Source organism: Psammomys obesus, unplaced genomic scaffold, assembly GCF_907164565.1.
Source record: "Psammomys obesus unplaced genomic scaffold, mPsaObe1.curated_primary_1811, whole genome shotgun sequence".
NCBI lineage: Eukaryota > Metazoa > Chordata > Mammalia > Rodentia > Muridae > Psammomys > Psammomys obesus.
The window spans coordinates 23,056,155-23,079,605 of NW_026596034.1; the positions used below are offsets into that span (position 1 = coordinate 23,056,155).

Here is a 23,451-nt window from a genome sequence, read left to right on the forward strand (position 1 = left end):
AGTGAATGCCTTGTACCCACTTCCTGTGTAAATATTGCCATTAGAGTTTTATTCTACTTCATCGTATCTTCGTGTAAGATTTCCTTCCTCTGCATCTTACTTTTCAGTACATTGCAGGATTAATGCAGACAGCAGTGCACACTGTGCTAAATATTTTGTCATGGACAGATTGGTCTCCTGTCAGCATCAATGGACAAGCAGGTCATTGTGACCCCACATGCGCTCAGTAGGAAGTATAGAGCAGTTGGGAAGGGTTCAGACCTCAGCATAGAACCTTGAACCTGAATTAATGAAGGAAATGCAGATGCTGGAGTGCTATGCAAAGCAAAGCCCTGAGGAAACAATCAGCCAGATCCAGAATGTGAAAACCTACAGAGCATGTGTTTCTGTTTCTTCATCAAGTAAATAGCATTTAAAAAGAAAAGAAAAGAAAAGAACCAAGCTGGGCATGGTAGTTCATGCCTTTAATTCCAGCAATAGGGAGGCAGAGAGAGGTAGGCAGATCTCTCTGAGTTCAAGGCCTACACAGTGAGTTCCAGGACAGCCAGAGCTACATAGTGAGTCTCTGTCTCAAAAAACAAAACAAAACAAATCAAAACCCTAAATAAATACATGAGGGAACCAGTGCTAGATTCAGGTAAACAACTGGGGGACTGAAGAGATGGCTCAGTCAGTAAAGTGCTTACCATGCAAGCATAAGGACCTGAGTTTGAATCCCCAACACCCATGTAAGAAGCTGGGCTTGTTAGTGTACGTCTGTAAACCCAACGCTTACAGGGTTAGGGGAAGGTGGTGGAGACTAGCAGATCTGGCTCTAACTAGCCAGCCAGTCCACCACTTGGTGAGCATTGTGTTCAGTGAGATATCCTACCTTATAAAATAAAGTTGAAGGCAACAGAGGAAAGTACCCAAGTCCCTCTCTACCCTTAACCTGTGCGCAGAGAAGCACATACACACATAAATTTTAAAAATTATAGGCAACTATGGCAGGGCATGGTGGCATACACCTTTAATGCCAACATTGAGGAGGTAGGGGCAAGGGTATCTCTGAGTCTGAGGCCATCCTGGTATACACAGAGAGTTCAGAGAGTTGCAAGCCATCCAGGATTGCATAGTGAGACCTGGTCTCAAAAAGAAAGGAATTACATGAGATGTTTTTGTAACAGTTGTGCCCAGGCATTAGGCAATATGAAAGAACTCTTTCTCTCTTTTCTTCCTTTTCTTTCTTTCCTTCTTTCCTTCCTTCCTTCCTTTCTTTTTCTTCTTTTTTTTTTTTTTTTTTTTTAAGTTTTTTTGAGACAGGGTTTCTCTCTGTAACCCTGGTTGTTCTGGAACTCACTGTGTAGACCAGGCTGGCCTCAAATTCAGAGATCCACCTGCTTCTGCCTCTTGAGTGCTGGGATTAAAGGTGTGCACCACCAGCACCACTGTGGGTTTTCACATATATGTGTGTGTATACTAATTAAACATGCAAAATGATTTTAAAGAATTCTTATTGGGTGTTATAATAGCATGGTATTGTAATGTCAAAACCAAATCTCCTTACCTGTTATAATACATATTGAAGTATTTATAAATAAATGCGTTAGTACTTAGTAGAGTGTGTTGGAATGGTATATTCTCTGTGCTATGATCTGTAGAGAAATGAGGCATGCAGTCCCATCTGTCTACTGATGGGATCCTCCTCCAAATCTCAGGTTCTTTGATTTCATGATCATATATTGGGCCGTGTGCCATCTTCTCTTCTAGGTACTAAGGATATAGAGCTAAACAAAATAGACACGAACCTGCATTCATGGAGCTTACATTCATACAAAGGAAATAATAAATTAGAACACTAAGACGGGCCTGGAGGGATGGCTCAGCAGTTGAGAGCACTAGCTGCTCTTACAAAGGACCCGGGTTCAATTCCCAGTACTTACATGGCAGCTCACAACTGTCTGTAACTCCAGTTCCAGGGGATCTGACACCGTCACACAGACACACATTTGGGCAAAACACAAATACACATGAAATAAAAATAAATAAATCATTTTTATTTTGTTTTGTTTTTTTTTGAGAACGGGTTTCTCTGTAGCCCTGGCTGTCCCAGAACTCACTATGTAGACTAGGATGGTCTTGAACTCAAGAGGTCCACCTGTCTCTGCCTCTTGAGGGCGCCACCTCTGTCCAGCTTTAAAAAACTTTTTTTTTTTTTTTAAAAGAAAGCAAAGTATATCATATGGCAATCATTTCATTATGAAATGTCAGGTAGTGATCATTTCTGGAGAAAAATGGAACAAGGGACAAGGGAAAGGGATGGTAAGTAGATGGCCATGGAGAGACACATTCAGGAGATTGCTTTTGAGTAAAGGCCTGTCGCCAGGGAAGTTGAGAGCTACTGAGATGCCTAGTGGAGTTGTTCTAGACAGAAGGAGTACCTAAGGGTATCGGTAAGGAGCCCAGTGCCAAAACAGGGAGTGAGCAGGGCTCCTTCCTAGTCTCTGCCCTTGCAGAAACTGCATACAGCCCTTGCACACTGCTGAGCTCGATCACTACATCAGCAGAGTAGTTCTCCCTTTTTCTTTTTTTGAGAGAGAGAATGTGTCTAGGGGGGTGGTAGTAGAGAAAGGACAGTAGTGAAAATTGTAAGGTACAGAGCCATAGCTGTTTAGCAACCTGAGAAACTGGGAGACTGAACATCTGCATGGAGAGACGTTAAGAAGCAACTAATGACCCTCAACAGAGCTGTTGAAATGATTTTAGAAAGGAAGGAAGCCAGGCATCAAGGTAGGGTGTGCCCCTAGTTCTAGCACAGAGGCCAAAGCAGGACTGCCACAAGTTCTAGGCCAGCCTGAACTACGTAGTGACATCGTCTCAATAAACAAACAAAGTCTGTTCCCAAAGCAAGTGTGGCCTTGTCTCAATAAATAGACAAACAAACAAAGTCCCTCCCAGACACAAGCAAGCAAACGAGCAACAGAAAAGGGCAAAATAGTGTGAGTTCCTCCTGAGCAGCCTGGGAGTAACGGAAGCACTAGCTAAACTCCAAGGGTGGGACCGAGTGCGAGCATAACCTGGTGTTAAGGCTATGTGAGATTCAGGGGAGCCCTCTGGCCCTTTTCCTCCACTTCTTATACCACCCACCCACCCCCACACCCCGGGAAAGAATAGAGGCTTTTACGTTAATTCTGTAAAATGTATTCTGTTGTACACGTGCGTAGTGGGGGAGGTGTCATGTGGAGGCACAGGGTGGCTTTGTGGAGTTGGTTCTCTCATCTTGGGCTTCAGTGAGCTGACTCAGCTGACTGGCTTGCACAGCAAGTACTTCCACCTGCTGGACCACCTTGCCAGCCTGGAGGTTTATTCTTACCAAGGGCTGAGCTCAGGGGTCTTTGGCTGTGGGTGGGAGTAGCACCCTGAAGAGCAGGGGACTCACACTGCATCGAGGTGTCCTGTCCCACCTGTCCCCACCTGATTCTGCTTCTACTGAGTCAGCTGTTCACAATTACTTCACTCTTTAATAATAACATTAAGTATTTGCTGTTTACCAGGCTCTGTTCTGAACACATGACAGGTATTAACTCATTTAATCCTCTTAATGACCCTGCGGAGACGGGTGACTTGCTGACAAAGTGCTGACGTCGTGAAGGGGCGGGAGGCTGACTTGATCGTGTGCGTATTAGCAGCCTCCTGAGAGATGCTGAACTCAAGGAACTCTAACTTGGGTGGTAGTAAATTGAAAAACTTTCCTGAGCTCTAAGAGGTCAGTCACTACAGACCTCTTCCTGGGTTGCCAGCCCCATCAGAATCACAAGAAGTAAGCTGCTGTCGCGGGGCTGCAGGAAGGAAGCTGGCTGGACACTGAAGTAATTGGAGCACGTGGGAGGAGGATCCACAAGTTCAAACTCATCCTTGGCTACATAGTGACTGGGAGAGAGCCTAGGCTACATCTACATCAGACCCTGTTTCAGTGTCCTTTCCACAGACAAAAAGGAAGTTTGGGAGAAAGGATACTCTTGTTGATGGTATACATTAATAACTGGCCATTACTTCACAGTTAAGAGCTCCCAGGTTTTAAATAATTTATTTTCTTTGAAAAATTTAAACATTTATGCAGTGTATTTTGGTCATACCCATCCACTACTTTCTCCAACTCCCCCAGTGACCCCGGACCTTTGTCTCTCTCAATTTCATGTTCTCTTGATTCTCAGTTGTTTGTTTTGTTTACATACAAACTGCTTCTTCCCTAAGAATAGGATTATATTATTTGTTTTCCAGTCTTTTTATTTTATTGGGTTTCTTTGAGACAGGCTTTCTCTGTGTAGCTCTGGCTGTCCTGGAACTTGCTCTGTAGACCAGGTTAGTCTTGAACTCAGAGATGCACCTGCCTTTACCTCAAGACTGCTGGGATGCCTGGCTTCCAGCCTTTTCAAAACTGTACCTAATGAATGGGTCAGGTGAGATGGCTCAGTGTGTGAAGGTGCTTGCCCCCAAGTCTCACAACTGAGTTTAATCCCTGCATCCCATTTGGTAGAAGAGAACAGACTCTTACAAATTGTTCTGACCTCCACACTTGTGTGGTATGGGCACTCATGCACACACACAGGAATACACAAATGTAATGTTTTTAACAATAAAATATACACTAGAAAGGTGCTTAGGAAAAGATAGTTCTCGCAATTAAACAGTTCTTCTGCTAACGTGAGAAGCTAAATAAAAACAAGGCACACTTTAAAAACTTCAGTGGCACAACTAGGTGTCCCAAAATGGTATATAAATCAGGACAGTGTCAGGGTTAGAGAGGGAGATGGAAATTGCCGGCATTGTTTCCATGCAAGGCACATTTAAATAACCTTTGCAGTTTCCTGCCTGGCCCCAGAAGACATGTGTTAACAGGCCATTCTCCCAGCTGCAGGCCTGCAGTAAGGATTCTAGCACGGCACGTGATTTGTCCAGAGAGTTAAACATGCAGCCTTGCATAGTGTTTAGAGGCTTATTATGACCCAGCTCAACTTTCCCATTTTCAAAATGATATCTCCCCTTTGAGCCGTTAATCCTGAATATACACGTGTACGTGTGTACGTGCGGGGATGTGTGTCTGCTGTTGTTTGTTCAAAGGAGTTTGTACTTAACGTAATTCTACGAGGCTCAGTTCAAATGATGCTGACCAAATTAATTCCATTGAAAGTTACTCATAGTCTACGCTATATAAAATCCTATGTATGAACTACCTTAAGTCTTTAGAAATATTGACACTTAGAATATGACTCTGGGTTATTTGTAGATTGAGGACACTGGCTTATGAATAAGATTGGGTATCTTCTCCCCTATTCATTGCTTACTAGAATTAGACTGTCAGATGTGGAACTGAGAAATCTCCAAGAAGGAAGCCTTCTTGAGATGACACTTTAGATGATCAGAAACTAATGTTTATTTTTATGTATGTATGATAGTGTGTTTGTGTGGTGCGTGTGTGCGTACGTGCATGCATACATGCAGGTCAGAGGGTGACCTTGGGCATTGATTCTCTTTCCCCTGACAACTTGATTTTGAAGTAAGATCTCTTGTCATTTGCCACGGTACTATGTCCTCCAGGCAAGCTGACCTGCCAGATTCCTTTCAGATGGGCCTCTCTGACTTCGTGATACTCGTCCAGTCTCTGCCTGCCATGTCACTAGGAGTGCCAGATTACAGGCACGTGCTACCATTTCCAGCAATGGAGTCTGTGGATCTGAACCCAGTCGCTAGGCTTGCTTGGCAAGTACTTTCACTCGTCTGTCCACCTCCCTGGCCCTGAGTTTAGTTTTTAGAGTAGTTTTAGGTTCACGACAAAATAGAGCAGATACAGAGGTTTCTCATGTATTTTGCGTCCATGTTTCCTAGCCTCCCCATTGTTACCAAAGAGCAATACCTTTGTTAGAAGTGTGTGCGCGCGAGCATGTGTGTGATGGGAAACCTTCTACCTGCTAGGCAAACAGTCTACCCCTGAGCTACATTCCTGGACCCCTTTGTTGTAACTGATGAATCTACACAAACACATCATTGTCACTCAGTCTGTAGCTTGCATTAGGGTTCACTCTGGAGGTTGTACAGTTTAATAGGTTACACGTGTCTAGCATCCTAGTATCCTAAGACTATATTCACTGTCATCTGTCCCCTCTTCTGTCTAGTCATCCCTCTCACTTGTATCCTTTCAGCTGGGCCTCTTTTACTTTGTAGTGTTTCTCCACACTAATATTCCTCCATGTCTTTTCATGGCTTAATAGCTGACTTCTAGTGCTAAATGATCTTTCATTGTCTTGACAAATCTGTTTATGCATCCACTCACCTTATGAAGCATATCTTGGTCATCGCCAAGCTTTGAGGATCATGACTAGAGCTGCTATAAACAACCACCTGCAGGTTTTTCAGTCAGCATATAAGTTTCTATCTCCTTTGGGTAAATATCAAGTGAAACGGCTGGCTGGGGCAAAGGAGAATTCTTTTCTTTATAAGAGATGGGTTCTTGGGACTGCGTTTAAAGCTCAGTGGTAGAGCCCTTTCTAGCAAGTGCAAGGCTAGGGGCTTGCTTGCCAGTACTGAATTAAAAGAAAGCGGGGATGGGCAGGGAGCAAAGGAGGAAGAAAGCAAGCAAGAAAGCAAGATAGGAAGGAAGAAACCCAGGAGTGACAGAAACCTGGAATCCCAGCACTTAGGAGGTAGAGGAAGCAGGACCATCAGTCATTTGTGGACATGCTCAGCGAGGTATTCATTTGGAGGCCAGCCTGGGCTACATGAGACTTCCATCCCAAAAGACATGCCGGCATCACATTAACTAGGCATGGTGACACATATCTATAATCCCAACACTTGGGAACGGAAATTAGGAAAAATAGGAATCCAAGACCATCCTTAACCACAGCAAGTTCAAGGCCAGCCTGGGCTATATGAGTACATAAGACCCCATTTAAACAAACAAACAAACAGAAAAAGATCTAATACTATGAGTGTGAAATACTTAGAAGCTTCTGCCTTGCTAAACTCCCAAAGGGGATGGTTGAAGTAGATTGCTTAGAAAGAGCTATACCCTGATGCTGTCCATCTTGTCATTTGGCTGTCATTGCATCTTTTAAAACATTCTAACTAAACTGGCAAATGTAAAACAGAAACGTACCAAAAACAAAAGCAGGAAAATACAGATCACCACTCCTGGCACATAAAAGCAACTATTATGTTTTCATGATGACGATGATGAAACAGATGCATGGGCTGTACAGTTGTTTCTTGCGCCTTCACTGGTTCTAATTTTCTTCTCGGTAGGTAGTGGACTTTGTAGCAGCAACACTGCAGAGAGCATGTGCAAGCCTGGCTCGTGATGCAGAGAGCACTGTGGGATCCCAAACACTGAGCCTGTCCATGGGGCTGGTGGCTGTCATGCTGGGAGGAGCCGTTCAGGTGAGTGTTGCATGAGTGGAGGGGAATAGGGCCTGCCGCCTTTCTTCTGTAAGTTCATGGAAAACAAGAATGGATGTTGGACCCAGGAGAGCTGGGATGGCCAGGTTGGGTTGTCAATGAAAATCATCTCTAACACAGATGACAAGCATGCCACCTCACCCTGACCTGAACAGATGCCACCGTCAAAGGGCGGCTCTCTCCTACTTAGAACATGCTTGTTTTGTATGTTTGTTTGTTTTGTTGTTGTTGTTGTTGTTGTTTGAGACAGGGTTTCTCTGTGTAGCCTTGGCTGTCCTGGACTCCCTTTGTAGACCAGGCTGGCCACGAACACACAGAGATCCTCCTGCCTCTGCCTCCCAAGTGCTGGGATTACAGGTGTGCACCACCATGACTGGTTGCCAGTCTCTTTTTAAGAGTTTTGTTTAGCTGGGCATGGCGGTGTACACTTTTTAATCCCAGCACTCTGAGAGGCAGAGGCAGGCAGAGGCCAGCCTGGTCTACAAAGTGAGTCCAGGACAGCTATGGCTACTCTGAGCTATCAGGGCTACCCAGAGATACCCTGTCTCGAAAAACAAAAAATGAAACAAAACTAACAAATGTTTTTGTTTGAGGCAGAATATCTTGTAGCCCAAGCTGGCCTTGAACTCAACATAACATTGTTGCTATTCCTTCCTGCCTCCCAAGAGCTAGGATTACAAGTGTGTTACCACTGCGGCCAGCTTAATTTATGTGGTTCTTACATGGTTAATTTGTAGTTTTTGAGATCTTTTTCTGTTCTTAAATTCTGTGTATGCGTGTGCCTGTGTGTACATGAGTGCAGATGGCTGCTGAGGCTAGAAGAGGCTGTTGTATCTCCTGGGGCTGGGTTCACAGACGCCTGAGCTGTCCGGTGTGGTTACTGGGCGCCAAACACCGGTCCCCTGCAGGAGCCATCTGCTGAGCCAACTCTCCAGCTCTAATTTCTAGCTTTTTGAATGTTTCAAAAAGCCAAGTTCTGAGCTAAAGATCTGGGAGTATAGCAGGGAACAAGACAGACATGGCTTATATCTCATACCTTAGCCCAGGAAGGGAGGCACATACAGAATGACCATTTAAAAACCGTGATTAGAATTAAATGTAATATCTCAAAGAAGAGTGAAGGGAACCAAGGGAACGTAACATATAAACTAGGCTGAGAGGTCTTCAGTGAGTAGGTGTTTGAGCGTGTAGAACAGGTGGAAGAAATCCTTTCAATTAGAGGAACCCGAGACAAAGCCTCGGCCCTGGAGAAGACCTTGGTTTCCTTCAGACACTGATGGAACGCCAGTGAGTGAGGTGTAGAGCCCCAGGCACAGCACTGGCAAAGGAAAAGGATAGGCAGGGCTAGATCATGCTTGTGAGGGTGACTGGTTAATTGGGTGACGAATAAAGTTAGGAGACTGCGAGGAAGTAGGGGAGTGTCAGGGCAGCTATTGTGGAAGCAGGCTCAGTACCAGGGAGGAGGGAGCCCTGGAGGATGCCTTTTGAGTGCGAGCATTCAGATCTGATTTGATTCTTGCGACATTAAAATCTGCCTCTCTCTACACTTACGTTTTCCCTCTGTGGGTCTTTCACTTAGCCCTGTGTTTCATCTCCAGTGCTCTAACTAGCATGCCCAACCAATGGCCCACAGCCAGCAGCTGGTGCCCCAGACTACAGCATGATGTCTCAGTGTCCAGAGGTGGGGCACTCCTGCCTGTTCTTCAGGAAAAGGGTTTTATCTGGGTCGTTGTCAGTGTCGATCCCATGTCTCACTGGATTTACTTAGCATTCTTAATTTCATATTTCATGTGTCTGAAAAAATAATTTTTTGGCTCAGGTTCCAGAGTCATATTAGATGTGATAAGGAAGGGTTCACAGATGGAATAGCTTAAGTTGGATTGTTAGTGGATTTAATTAGCTTAGTTGAGTTTTGTTTTTCTGATTGAATATTAATTTATATAGTCTCTATAAATTGAAAGCATAGATTATATTTGTGTGTGTGTTGTATTTTCCTATTTAGTATTCATTTCAGACAGTAGAACAAATGGAAAGTAAATCACAGAAATCTCCCACCTTCCTTTCTAGAGGCCTGTTGTTGGAGGCCGCTGCCTCACCAGCCACGCCTCAATTGCTGTACCTGTCCAGCCCTGGCCTGCCCCTGCTCTCCTGTGAGCTATCCTGACTCATTACTGCACCCTGGGCTCCCCTGGCTTTGTAGTTTAAGTGAACATACACACATCACCCCCATTACCTTTGCCCTCAGTTTGCTATTTTTTGTTGTTGTTGTTGTTTGTTTCCTGCTTGATTCATGCATTTATAAGGACTAACCCATCCCTCTGTTTTTCTTTATGTAGCCCTTACTGTCCTGGAACTCACTTTCTCAAATTCACAGATCCATCTGCCTCTGCCTCCAGAGTGCTGGGATTAATGGTGTGTGCCACCACTGCTTGGCAAAGGCTTCTTTAAAAAAATTTTAGATTTATTTTCTTATATTTATGAATGTTTTGCCTCCATACATTTATGTATGTTACATGTGTACCTGATACTCAAGGAGGTAAGAAGAGGATTGTAGGATCTCCTGGAACTAGAGTTTGGATGGTTCTGAGCCACCATATGGGTGCTGGGATTGAATCCAGGTCTTCTAAAAGAGTAGCCAGTACTTCCAACCGCTGAACTCTCTCTCCAGCCCTTTGACTCTGGAACCTGAGCCAAAAAAAATTATTTTTTCAGACATATGAAATATGAAATTAAGAATGCAAAGTAAATCCAGTGAGAAATGGGATCAACACTGACAAAAACCCAGATAAAATCCTTTTCCCTGAAGAACAGGCAGGAGTGTCCCTGCCTGTTCTTAGTAAGGCTATGTTTTGTCTTGTAGTTACAGTAAAGTCACACTTGAGGACTGTGGTTTGAGTTGACTCCTGTCATTCTAAGTCTTTGCTTTAGAGCCTAGAACACCGTGCTCTACATATTCCCTGTGAGGAGTCATTGTTTTGGCTAATGAACCAGAATCTAACAGCATCGGGGCCTTTCTTCATTCCTTTCTAATTCATGTAATTAAGGTGATTATTAAAACATCGTGTCTGGGAAGAGGAGTTAATTTGGAGAAAGTACAGGTTTAAGATTGCCAACAAGACGACTATAATTCCATACTCATTTTCTAAATTCCAGGCTTGGTCATCAGTTAAAGTATTACATTGAGGAGTCTTCCCTGTCCCTTAGGAAGTGGTTTCTGCTTGGTATTGCAGAGCCCGTAGGTCCACTATTGCCCTGGTTAGTGAAGCTGAGTAAACCATCTGGCCTTTTTTTAGGATAAACTGAAGGCATATTTTTTTTATGGCAGCAATAGAATGTAATACTTAAAGGCTGGACTCTTAGTCCTTAAGCCCAGATCTCATAGTGAGGTTAATTACTGAGACGCCAAAGGTGGTGTATCTTTCTCTCAAGGGACAGCCCTCTTAGCTTGCCCTTATACCATGCTGTTTAGGTCTTCTTGTTCCTTCTGTTCCCTTCTCTTCCCTTCCTTTCCTTCCTCCCCCACCTCCCTTTTTTCCCTCCTGTTTTCCTTTCTTTGCTAAAGGCCATTGTTTAAACTCTTCAGGAAAAAAATTTTCCTGAGGACTGTAGAAATAACTCAGAGATAAAGAGCTCTTGTTGCTCTTGTAGGAGACCCAGACCTGGTTCCCTGTACCCACATGGTACCTCACAACCATCTAACTCCAGTTCCAGGAGACCTGATGTCTTATTCCCTTTTCTGGTCTCCTCAGGCACTGCTCTCATATGGTGTACAGACAAAACAGTCACACACATAAAATAGAATAAATAACTCTAAAAAAATTGTAATAAGCATGTGTCTATATTTTAGGTGTAGTTGACCTACATATCAGAACCATAGCAAAACAGGAAGCAAACCAGGGGTCTGCCACAGAGTGGAGAAGCAAAGAGTGGGTACTCCTGCTGAGAGCCTGTTCATTCAGTAAGGAGAATTGACTGGTTCCACTTCGGCCCTTTCCTTTCTCCCCTTTTCTGGGCTAGACACTCTCTGAAGAATATCATTTATTCTTAATTGCTGTTGCCTCTCAAGCAGGCATTTCCTGCTTACTGTGCGTTGTTAACCAGCCTACTCTAGCAGCTAATAAACAGCATGGATGGGTAGACAAATGGCAGGAAGAGAAAAGAAAGGAAATGAGTATTTTTTTTTTAACTAAGGAGGCAGGTTTGTTTGTTAATATTTATCAAAGGGCTTAGGCTTTTAAAGGTTTAAAAACACTGCCCTCTCCCTCAATAAGCAAGCTTCAGAGCTCATAAACCATGGGTGTGTTGGGAACATTAGTCACGTATTGCTATAGGGAAGGGAGATCCATCCTTAGTGTCTGTATATGGCAGTGATCAGTTTTACATGTTAGCTGTAATTATTTAGCAAATAGTTCTTGGGTGTTTAGCAAATAGTCCTAGGCAGTGTGCTGAGTGCCCCTTAAACATGACATGATTATTGCCCCGTATATTCACTTATTAGCATTTTCACATTAATTTCAACTTAATGTTTCTACATTTTAATTTTATAGTTGAAGTCAAGTGATTTTGCAGTCCTGAAGCAGCTGCTGCCTCTGTTGGAAAAGGTCTCTAACACATACCCTGACCCTGTCATCCAAGAACTCGCTGCCGATCTCCGAATTACCATCTCTACTCATGGAGCCTTCTCCACTGAGACTGTCAGCACAGCTGCTCAAAGTACCCTGAACAAAAAAGACCCGGACTGGAAAACAGAAGAAAGGCCACAAAGCAGTCATGACACATCCACAGAAGTAGCTCAGAGCCGCCCTGAACAAGAGCAGACCCCTGTCAGAACAGGCCCAGGTTTCAGGGAGCCCAGTACCTCAACAAGCCAGCCCCCTGGAAGTGTAACCACAGAACAGTTCCGGGAGGCTCTCTCAGCAGCCTATGATCCCCAGGTTCCCACCCGGGCTGCTGCCCTGCGCACCCTGTCCCAGTGGGTGGAGCACAGAGAAGCCAGAGCCCTTGAGGAGCAAAAGAAGCTTCTCCAGGTGAGTAGAGGACAAGTGACACAGTGCAGGCAGCAGCCAAGGGCGAGCCTTCCACTCAGGGTCTTTGTTGTTTTGAGACAGGATCTCACTGTGGAGTCCTGGCTGGCCTCAAACTCACTATTTTGAACAGGCTAACCTGGAACTAACTCACAGAGATCCACCTGCCTCTGTCTCCTGAGTGTTGGGATTAAAGGCATGTGCCATCAGCCCAACTCAGGTATTTTTTTAAACATTGACTATGTGTCAAACATTGTCTTGGATTATCGTCCAGGAACTTTAATTGTTGAGAAGCCAGATTAAGGTAGGAAGGGTGTAGAAGACCACATATGGCTGCTCAGTTGAACCTGAACAAAGTATCAGAATTTTTGTACATGAGCAGTGTGGTGGCTAATCAGGAAGAAAAAAAATCTGGGAGAGGCTGATTTTCATACAGCTTTAGCAAACCGGCCAAGTGTTAGCATGAGAAAGAAGGCAGCGGGCTAGCATGAGCAAACCCCAGATGGGAAGATGCCCATCCTAGGTAAACCGCACTTCTGCTTGGGGCTCTCAGAGAGGAGCATCGGGTCAAACGGGGTCTCCTCCTCTCTTTTGCCTCCACCACAGCAAAAAAGCTGTCCTTGGTGTTCTAGACTGATGTAGCAGAGTGCACACTGCTTAGTGGGATCTTTCCCTCTTGTGGAAGTCCGTGGGACTAGTGTGGGCTGGAGGATGAACAAGGGGCCTGGACTACTGCCTGGCACCCAATTTCTGCTTCTTGGACGGCTCACTCAACTTTTCTGAGCCTGGGTAGTGATCATGGTGATCTATGTGTTTAGTCCTTAGACCACAAGTTGTAACTTTGATGGAAAACATCTATTTCCATTAGTGTGATCCTGGAATTATAATACTACCTGCTCTTTGTTGAGCCAAGCCATGCATTAACACTGTCTCTCATGCTTACAACTGTAATATTGTGCTATCTCCCTCTTACAGGAGAAATGCAGACACATATCAAGGATTTTTTTGTCAGGGAAATAATATTGACACTCAGAAATCTTCTTTGAGAAACTATTATCTCCTCAAATATCCCTTAGTGTGCTAGTTTACATAGTACTGCTGTGACCACCTTTGAAATTTCCTTTAACAGCATTTAATCTTCATCTGCTATGTTTACTAAGTTTTACCAATTATTTTTTTACTAAGAAATATAAATTTGTGGGGATACTCCACAAATATATTCCGTGTGTGTGTGTGGGTGTGTGTGTGTGTGTGTGTGTGTGTAGGCCAGAGGGTAACATGAGGAGTCTTCCTCTACCACTCTCCTCCATCTTGCTTTTGAGACAGTCTCTCACTGGGCCTGGGACACAGTGTTGGTTAGACTGGCTGTTGGCAGGCTTCTGTCTCCACCTCCCAGTGCTGAGCTCTGAAGGAGGAGGCTGAAGGTCTTCATGCCTTCCTGCTTGCTCAGAGGACACTTCCCACTGAGCCATCTGCCAGCCCTGTTCATCTCTTGTTTTATTCTTATTTTTGTGGTTTTTTTTTTTTTTTTTGAGACAAAGCCTCAGGTAGCCCACGCTGTTCTTGAACTTAATACATAGCCAAGGGGTGACCTTGAAACCCAGGTCTTCTTGCCTCTATATCCAAAGGGATTATAAGTATGTCCCATCATGCCAGACTTATTTTTGAATTTTTGAGAAAAGGTCTCATGTCGCCCAGACTGGCTTTGAACTCCTGATCCTCCTACCTCTATGTCCCAAGTATAGGCATGCACCATCACACTCTTCCCTTTTACTTTTTAAATTAGTTTTTGTTATTGTGCAAGGAAATGGTTTTAGTATGAAATTTTCATATGCCTGTATCATTATATTTTGTTCTTGTTCTGTGTGTTGCTTTTCTCATTGCTATGTCCAAACAACTGACAAGCATTTAAGGAAGAAAGGGTTGGTTTTGGCTGTAGTTGAGAATACAGGCCATGATGGTTGCGAAGTCACGGCGGCAGGCTCTGAGGCAGCTGCTCACTTTGTTTCTGCAGTCAGGAAGCAGAGGCACAGAATGCTCAGCCTCTTTTTTTTCTTTAAGAAAGAATAAGCAAGCGTTTTCTGTGACATTTAAGTTTCTACCTTGTGCAGTTGGGGAAGATGTGTGGGCACCACAGTGGGTTTGTAGTGATCAGAGGACAAACTGTAAGGAGTCGGTTCCAGGGACTGATTTGGATCATCTGCCTCTGTGGTAGCCACCTTTGCTTGCTCAACCAGCTCACTGGCTTCCTTGCTCCTACTGATTCAGTACAGGACCACAACTGCAACAGCAGCAGCAGCCACCCACATTTAGGATGAGTCTTCCACCTCTGTTAACTCAGTCTGGAAGTCCCCTCACAGGCGTGCCCTGAGGTTTATTTTTGTGGTGACTCTAAATCTTATCAAGTTGGCAATCAGGACTGTCTCTCCTACCTGCACCTCCCATAACTGTCCTCCTGGCCCCCCGCCTGACTTGTTTCTCCCGCATGAAGCCCTTTCTGCTTTCATGACATGTCTACTTCATAGCCCGCTCTTGTTCCTGTCTTCTTTCTACCTTTTAGACCTCTTGTCTTAGTTAGCGTTTCTATTGCTGTGACCAAAAGCAACTTTAAGGAGGAAAAGGTTTACCTGGCTTTCATATCCTAGGTCATAGTCTATTTGGGGAAGTCAAGGGAGGTCCCTGGAGAAAGGAGCTCATGCGAAGGCCATGGAGGAGTGCTGCTTCCTGACTTGCTCCCTGTGGCTTGCTCATAGAATCCAGGACCACCTGCCCAGGAGAGGCACCACCCACCATAGGCTGGGCCCTCCCACATCAGTTATTAATCATGAAAATGCCCTCTAGCCTTGCCTACAGGCCAATCTGATGATGGGCATTTTCTCAGTTGAAGTTCCCTCTTCCCACATGATTCTAGCTTGTGTCAAATTGATGAAAAACTAGCCAAGACACCTGCCAAGTATTATTTTTCTTTAAAATCTCTCTCTCTCCCTCTCTCTTTTTTTTTTTTTTTTTGGTTTTTCAAGACAAGGTTTCTCTGTGTAGCCATGGCTGTCCTGGACTTCCTTTGTAGACCAGGCTGGACTCAAACTCACAGAGATCCACCTGATTCTGCCTCTGCCTCTGTAAGTGCTGGGATTATATGCATGAGCCACTGTGCCCAGCCTTATTCTTTATTCTCATGGCTACCGATCTGGATTAAGTTTCCCTCATTCCATATGCAATCCCAACGTTTTCCACTCTAGTCATCATCCTATCCAGACTAATCTTCAGCTCTCCCTCAGTAGGATAGACACCAACAGCATGAAGTTAAAATCAAGACTGTGTGAGCAGGCACCTTCCCTAGAGAGCAAGCAAGAAGAACATGGGTACATGCTGCTTTCTTTCCCTTGTGCCCATGTCAGGGCCTAAATAACTTGAAATCATAGTGTTTTCTAGGTAGACCATATTGCATTTGGCACCTTGAAAAGTTCATAATTTGGGAAAGAATGAGAGTAGTTTGTTAGCAGTGTCAATCAAAGGGCTACAATTTGCAAGATATTTAAAAAGTGGAATAGACATAAAATTGCCTCTGTAATAACATCTGTCTCCCCTGCAATCCCATGTGCTGTGTTAGCTCAGAGGAAAGGGTCAGGCGGTATCTGGCCACCTGTGTTGAAAATGTTGTCCATGGGCTAGCACAGAAAAACATTGAGGATTGTTCTTTCTAAAAAGTTTTATGAACTGAGTGTGGTGGTGCATGCCTTTAACACCAGCACTCGGGAAGCAGAAGCAGGCAGAGTTTAAGGCCAGCCTGGTCCACCCAGAGAAACCCTGTTTTGAAGAACAAAAACAAAGTTTTATGGCTATTGTAGTATGTGAGTGTGGGTATAATTGTGCTGCAGTGTGCTTGTGGAGGTCAGAGCATAACTTCTGGGGGTTGGTTTTCTTCTTCCACCATGGGATCCAGATCCAGAGATCAAACTCAGGCTGCCAGGTTTGCACATCAAGTTTTTACCTGCTGATTGTTCGTATACATATTGACTTCCATGACTAGCTAGTATATACTTAATGATGCCAAGGATTTTCTCCCTCAATCCCTCCACTCTTTGAACTATTAGAGGAAAATGGGACTTGAAGCAAATACAGTATTTTCCTCACACAGTTCTGTATCAGACCAATTTCTACCAAGAGGAAAAGTATGCAGTCCTCTGAGGCAGTGGATAAAGGGTTCCATCTCTTTCTTGCTCTTTGAGAATCATCTTATTCTGTTTTGTGCTTCCAGATATTCTTGGAGAACTTGGAGCATGAAGACACTTTTGTCTATCTATCTGCAATTCAGGGTAAGTTAGTGTGGACCAACAATGGCATCATGCTCACTTGAGGGATGCAGCCACAAGACACAACTGCTCGTTTTGTCCACCTTTCTGTGTCCCAAGTGGGACACTGTGATAATAACAACATTCCAGAGAGTTTCAGTGTCTCCAAATGATGAAGTTTGATATTTACTTCATCATTCTAGAGATTAAGTCCTATTTCCTTCAGTTTTGAGAGGTAAAGAATGGTTCATATGTGAACACTTATAATGTTAACTTTTCGTGGGGGCTGGTGAGATTGCTGAGCACATAAAGGGAGAGGACAGCCTGATGACCTGAGTTCAATCACAGGAGCCACATGGTGGAAGCCATGGCACACATGTGCATGTACACACAGACACACACATTCACACTCAAGTATGCACATATACATGCACAAAGAAAAGCCCCAAGGTTTTCTGTGTTTTCAAATGTTTTTGTTTCATTTTAACGGTTTCTTTGTTTTGTTATTTTTGGTGTGTTTTTGTTTTTGCTTCTGGTGTGTGTGTACATGTGTGGTGTGCTGGGATGTAAATCCTGGTCTTTATACAAGTAAGCACCAGTGAACCGCATCTCAACCTCAGATTCTTTATTATAAAGAAATATTTAATATTTCTTCATTAAAAAAATTCGTGAGGTGGAGAGATGGCTCAGCAGCTGAGTACATACTGTCCTTACAGAGAACCACAATGACTTATAATTGTAGCTCCAGAGGATCTAATGCCCTCTTTTGACCTCTGTGGGCATTGCACAGGTGCACATACCCATATATGTATGTATACACATAAATAAGTAATAAGATAAATATTTAAAAAATATATGGAGCCATGCATGCTGGAACAATGTCTGTAATCTAACACTAAGGAGGCAAAGGCAGGTGGATCTCTGTGAGTTTGAGGCCAGCCTGATCTACATAGTAAGTTCCAAGACAGCCAGAGCTGTATAATAGGGAAACCTTGTCTCAAAAAAAAAAAAAAAAATTAAAACACCAGAACTCGGGGAGGCAAATACAGGCAGATCACTGTGCGTTCAAGGCCAACCTGGTCTACAAAGAGAGACCAGGACAGCCAAGGCTACACAGAGAAACCCTGTCTTAAAAATTAAAAAAAAAAAAAAAAAAAAAAAAATATATATATATATATATATATATAAACAAATCAACAGACAAACAGACATATGGAGCTAAACTGTAGTTGAGTGGCAGGGTACTTGCCTACCATATATAAGGCTCTAACACTGGAGTTCAAGCCAGAAAATGTGGACATCATTTTCTTTCTTCTTTGTTTTCTACATTTCTATTGGTTTATAGATTCCATACCTAGAAGAGAATAGAAAGCTAGCCACTCTTTCCAAAAGGGGCAGGATCACACAGTGGGACAGCTACAGTAGCCTGTTTCCTTTGGTGCCAAGAACTGGGACCCTGGAGGCAGACTGCCTAGGTGCACCTGCCTCTCAGCTGAACAGACTTTGGCAAAGACTTTAACACCTCTAATTTCTTATCAGTTCAAATGGAACTTAGTGTGTGCATTAGTTATTTTTCTCATTGTTACAACAGCACACCTGACAAAAAAGCGCCTAAGAAAGGAAGTGTTTCTCTGGCTCACAGTTTGAGAGCACAGTCCATCATGGCAGGGCAGGCATGACAGCAGGAGGGGAGGCAGCCAGGCAGTGTGGGCCACATTGAAGCCACAGTGGGGCAGCAGATGATGATGACTGACAGCTTCCTTCCTGGTCTGGTCATCCTGGGAGCCCTGCCTGGGAAGTGGTGCTGTCCACATTCAGGTGTCTTTCTGCCTCTAGTATGCCCTGATGCTTGTTTCCAGTCCCATCGACTTGATGACATTACCCAGTCACATGAGGAAAATACCATGGCATATTTACTTTCAAAATGATCCGGCAGGTCCTTAAAAATATCGGCATGGACTGGACTCTGTTTCATTCCTAGGTGTATACAGAAATCTCCACAAACGCTGTGTGTCACAGCAGCATTTTTCAGTCTCCAGAAGGAGGAAATGAATGCCAGCTGCCATTTGAGTGCCAATGAGTGGATAAGTGGGCTGAGGTGTATATATTCAAGGACATTTACTTTTGCTATTTAAGAAGGAGATATGATACAACATAAACTTTGAAAGCATTATGTCAAGCAAGAGAAGGTGGTCACAAAGTACTTCATATTTTATGACTCCATTTCTGTGAAGTTCTCAGAATGCTGTTTTAGAAATAGAAAGTAGATCAGTGGTTATCAGGGGCCAGATGGGGGTTTCTCTGGGAATGATGAATATATTCTGCAGTTATTTGGGTGATAGTTGTACAATTTTATGATCATCAAAGGATTTTGAATTGCACTTTCGTGTATGTGCAAAAGTGGTGTAAGTGTCTATGCACTTGTGGGTGTGCTCACCCATGCGCACATTTACAGAAGCCAAAGTTGACATTGGATGTCTTGTTTTATTACTCTTCATCTTATTTATTTATTTATTTTTTTGAGACAAAGCCTCTTACTGAAAATAGAGTTCACCCTTTTAGCTAGACTGGCTGGCCAGTGAGCTTTGGACATCCGTGCATCTCTGCCCCTGAACTATATACTTCAAATGAGCAGAGTTTGTGATATGTAAATAATAGCTTAATAAAAGAGTTACCAAATAAGACAAAATTTAGTAAAGACTAGGCCTGCCATTACTCTTTGCCTAAGGAAATTCAATGTAATGTATTTTGGTAGATGGGGTCCTAGACTAGAAAACCGATATTGGGTCAGGGAACTAAGGAAGCATGAATAAGTTATGGGCTTGACTTGAGAATGAGGTATCAATGTCTTTGTTATCTGTGACAACTCCTATCATACTGATAAGCTAATAGGGGAAAATGAAGCCAGATGTAGTGGCATATGCATTTAATCCTTGAGAGGCAGAGGCAGGTGAATCTCGGGGGCCTACATGGTGAGTTCCAGGACAGACAGGGCTACAAAGAGAGACCCCTGTCTCAAAACAAACAAATAAACCCCCTAAAAAGAGGGGGTAGGTTAAAAAAGGCATCATAGGGTGTGCCTAATAGTCCTAGCTCTCCAGGAAGCTGAGAAAGAAGAATCGTTTGAGTTCCAGGGCCAGCCTGGGCGGAGAGCCAGATTCTGTCACATTAAGTCAGTCAGGACAAGGGAGATCACTCTGGTTGAGAGCAGTGGCTCTTCCAGAGGACCTGGATTTTATTCCTAGCATCACGTGGAACTCCAACCTGTATTCCAATCCCAGGGGATCCAGCTCCCTCTGCTGGTACCTCTTGGGGCACCACCAGGCACATACATGGTACACAGACAAACATACAGACAAAACACATTAAATAAATAAATAAGGTCAGTCAGTCAGTCAATAAGTCTAAGCCTGATAGGATATTTTTTGTCTCTTAGGAGAGGCGGAGGCAGGAAGATAACAAGTTCAAAGCCAGCCAGGGCTACATAACTAACTTCTTTCACCACTTTGCCTCAAAAAAATAAAGAGCTATTTTTACATTCGTTCATTCATTCATTCATTCATTCATCCATTCATTCATGTGTGTATGTGTGTGCACATGGTACTTATTATGAAGGTCAGTGGACAACTTACAAATTGGTTCTCTCCTCCTACCATGTGGTTCCATGATCTGATGATCTGAGGTCATCAGGCTTGAAGGCAAGCACTTCTGCCCACCTGAGCCATCTTGTTGACACAAAAATACATGAAAAACAATAAGAGGCAACTGTTTGTGAAGCATATAGGAACCCTCTGCTGTCTTCTCAATCCTTCTATATAGGTAAGCTTCACCCCAGCTCAAATGAGTTAGTGTTTTGAAAGTTCTCAGGGTATGGTGCTCCATGAATGTGAGTTGTTAGCAATTTAGCGTCGTCACTATTGTCAACATCTTCATCATCACACTTAGCACTTTTGTTGGATTGCTAGGTGGCACTGATGTATGGATCTTCTCAGATCTCAACCTTAAGGAGCCCAGTCCTGTCAGTAACTTATTTAGCAAGACCTCACCACAGTGGCATAAAGCACTAGTCCTTATCACTCGTTATCTGCAGACCAGCTGAGGGTTAAGAGACCCAGGCCAGGCTTGGCCGGCAGCTCTGCATGAGTGCCTGGTTGTCCCTGACAGTGTCCTGTTCTTGTGGGGATGTCAGAAGTGTCGGAAGGCAAGCATAAGTGTTGGAGGCCGCTTCTAGGGACAGGTGTCCTGCCACTTCTCTTTCATTCTTTTGGCCAAAGCAAATCATCTGGCCTGCACAGAAAGTCAGAGGTGAGAGAGATGCTCTGTGCCTGTGGAGGTCAGACAAGAGTGGGACTCAACAGTGTGCAGGAGGCCCCATGAGGCTTCCGGACAAGGAGTGATACTTGAGGAAACCAGAGAAATCAATGAATGGAGAACCCAGGGCTCCTTTAAATGCAAGTTTCAGAAACCAAGTCGCCTGTGTTTTTCCAAGGAGATGTTCTGCACAACCTTTTCTGGTTTTCGGTCTGGGCTTTTGGAAGTGATGGTATGTCACTCTAATGTGGCAACCTTGTTGCCTGAAAAAAGCTTGGCCGGTTAACTCATTGGGCTCATTAGCCTCTGGGTTCTGCTGTAAAAACTGCAGCTGTTGCTATTGTGTTTGTTCTCAGTGGTTTTAATTGGTGTGCTAATCAGTCAGTACCTAATTTGTGATGAAGAACAGGGCAGGTAGGGAGACGTGGAATTTCTGTTCTCACCTCCCCAAGATGGACAAGATTGAAGTAATTGATGTTTTTGGTGTCTGTAATACATACTTAAAAGCAAGGCCTTAGGTGAATTTCCCTTAAGAAAAAAGGGAGCTGAATTTTCCCACCTGTGTGGTCAGTGCCACTTGTACATGCCCAAATCACTTCAACAAGTTGGTACCCCTCAGGACAGGAGGTACCAGAGTGTGTTCTGGAAAGCATTTAGTTTTGGGAACTGTGAGTGCATTTACATCTTTCTTTTTCTCAGACTACCTACATGGATTCATGGGTATTTTCTGCTCAACTTGGTGTATTTTAGATTTTTTTCAAAAATGTATTTGCTCACAAATTCTGTCTACAGTAAAGGCAGAGAACAGAAAGGGGCTGAGTAAAGTCATTCCTACAGTAAATATCTATTCTTGTCTGATTTTTTTTAAATACTTTATTTATTATGTATACAGTGTTCTGCCTACAGGCCAGAAGAAGGCACCAGATCTTATTATAGATGGTTGTGAGCCACCATGTGGTTGGTGGGGATTGAACTCAGGACCTCTGGAAGAGCAGACAGTGCTCTTAACTGCTGAGCCATCTCTGCAGCCCCCTTATTCTTGTCTGATTTAAGAATTTCTGCTACATGTGTTGTCTGTTCACAGTCTAAGAACTAAGTTTCCAAATAGTTAAACTTGACTTTTGTGAAAAATATCTGCACATCTGCTCTTCACACTGGGAAAATGCTGGTGTGTGAGCTGTCCTAGCAAATGCTTCAGATAGAAAACTGTGTGTAAAGTTGCTGAGTTCCATGCTAAGGGCAGTGGCAAAAACCTTTAATTCTAGCACTGGGAGGGAGAGGCAGACAAATCTTTGAGTTTGAGGCCAGCCAGGTCTACTTAGTGATACCCTGTTGCAAAAAACATTAAAAATGTTTTCAATGACAAGGAAATTTATACAAAGTAGAAGTCCTCTCTCTCCTAAGATAGGAGTTAAGATATGACTTTGGTTGTCCCTTAATGTATTGAGGGATTGGCAGTTTATTTTTAATGTGTGTGTGTGTTTCACTGGGAGGGTATATGTGTGCACATGTGTGTACAAAGTATGCAAGTGTGCACATGGATGTGGAAGCCGGAAGTTGACAGTGGTTCTCTTTGCTGATTTCTCCCACTTCATTTACTGCAGCAGGGTCTCTAGCTGAACCTGGGGCTCCCTGGTTTGACTAATCTAACTGGTCAGCTCACCCCAGGGATTTGCTGTCTCTGTCACCTAAGTGCTGGGGCTACAAGTGGCTGCCGTATCCACCCAGTTTTTTGTTTGTTTGTTTGTTTGGTTGGTTGGTTTTTCTGTTTTTTTGGATTTTTTTGGGGGGACAAGGTTTTTATCTGTGTAGCCTTGGCTGTCCTGACTTGCTTTGTAGACCAGGCTGGCCTTAAACTCATGGAGATCCACCTGCCTCTGCCTCTGTGAGTGCTGGGGTTACAGGCATGTGCCACCACTCCCAGCTTCCACTGAGATTTTATGTGGGATCTGGGGTTCAAACTCTGGTCCTCAAGCTTGCATGGCAAGTATCTTACCTACTGAGCCACTTCCTCAGCCTGTACTATAAAATTTTAAGGGCAGCTTTGAATGTAAGTCCTGTAATAAATGTGATAAATAGACAAGTGATTCTATTCAGTAAGAACTTGTGCTCAGGGGGCTGGAGAGATGGCTCAGTTTTTAAGAACACTGTCTGATCTTCCAAGGATCAGAGTTCAATTCCCAGCATTACATGGGAGCTCAGAACTGTCTGTAACCCCAATTCCAGAGGATCTGACACCTTCACACTAATGTACGTAAAATTAAAAAAAAAAAAAAAGATCTGTGGCCAGACAATTTATCCAGCTATGGATCTGTTCAGATGTTCTCCAAGTCACTGCTCTTAAAGAACATTCTTCGTTTCAGGGATTCAAGTGTTCCGTCTTAGTGTTA

General features: G+C 43.7%; 1 protein-coding gene across 2 annotated transcripts in view; it reads left to right on the forward strand.

Annotated features, from left to right (window-relative positions):
* The window catches only part of Tango6 (transport and golgi organization 6 homolog), a 168,876-nt gene that overhangs the window by 41,226 nt on the left and 104,199 nt on the right, over window positions 1-23,451 (forward strand). For both annotated transcript variants that reach the window (XM_055621412.1, XM_055621413.1), the window contains exons 12-14: window positions 7,282-7,416; window positions 11,982-12,461; window positions 16,717-16,774. In XM_055621412.1, coding sequence (XP_055477387.1) covers window positions 7,282-7,416; window positions 11,982-12,461; window positions 16,717-16,774 — 673 coding nt within the window. The remainder of the gene's footprint in view (window positions 1-7,281; window positions 7,417-11,981; window positions 12,462-16,716; window positions 16,775-23,451) is intronic.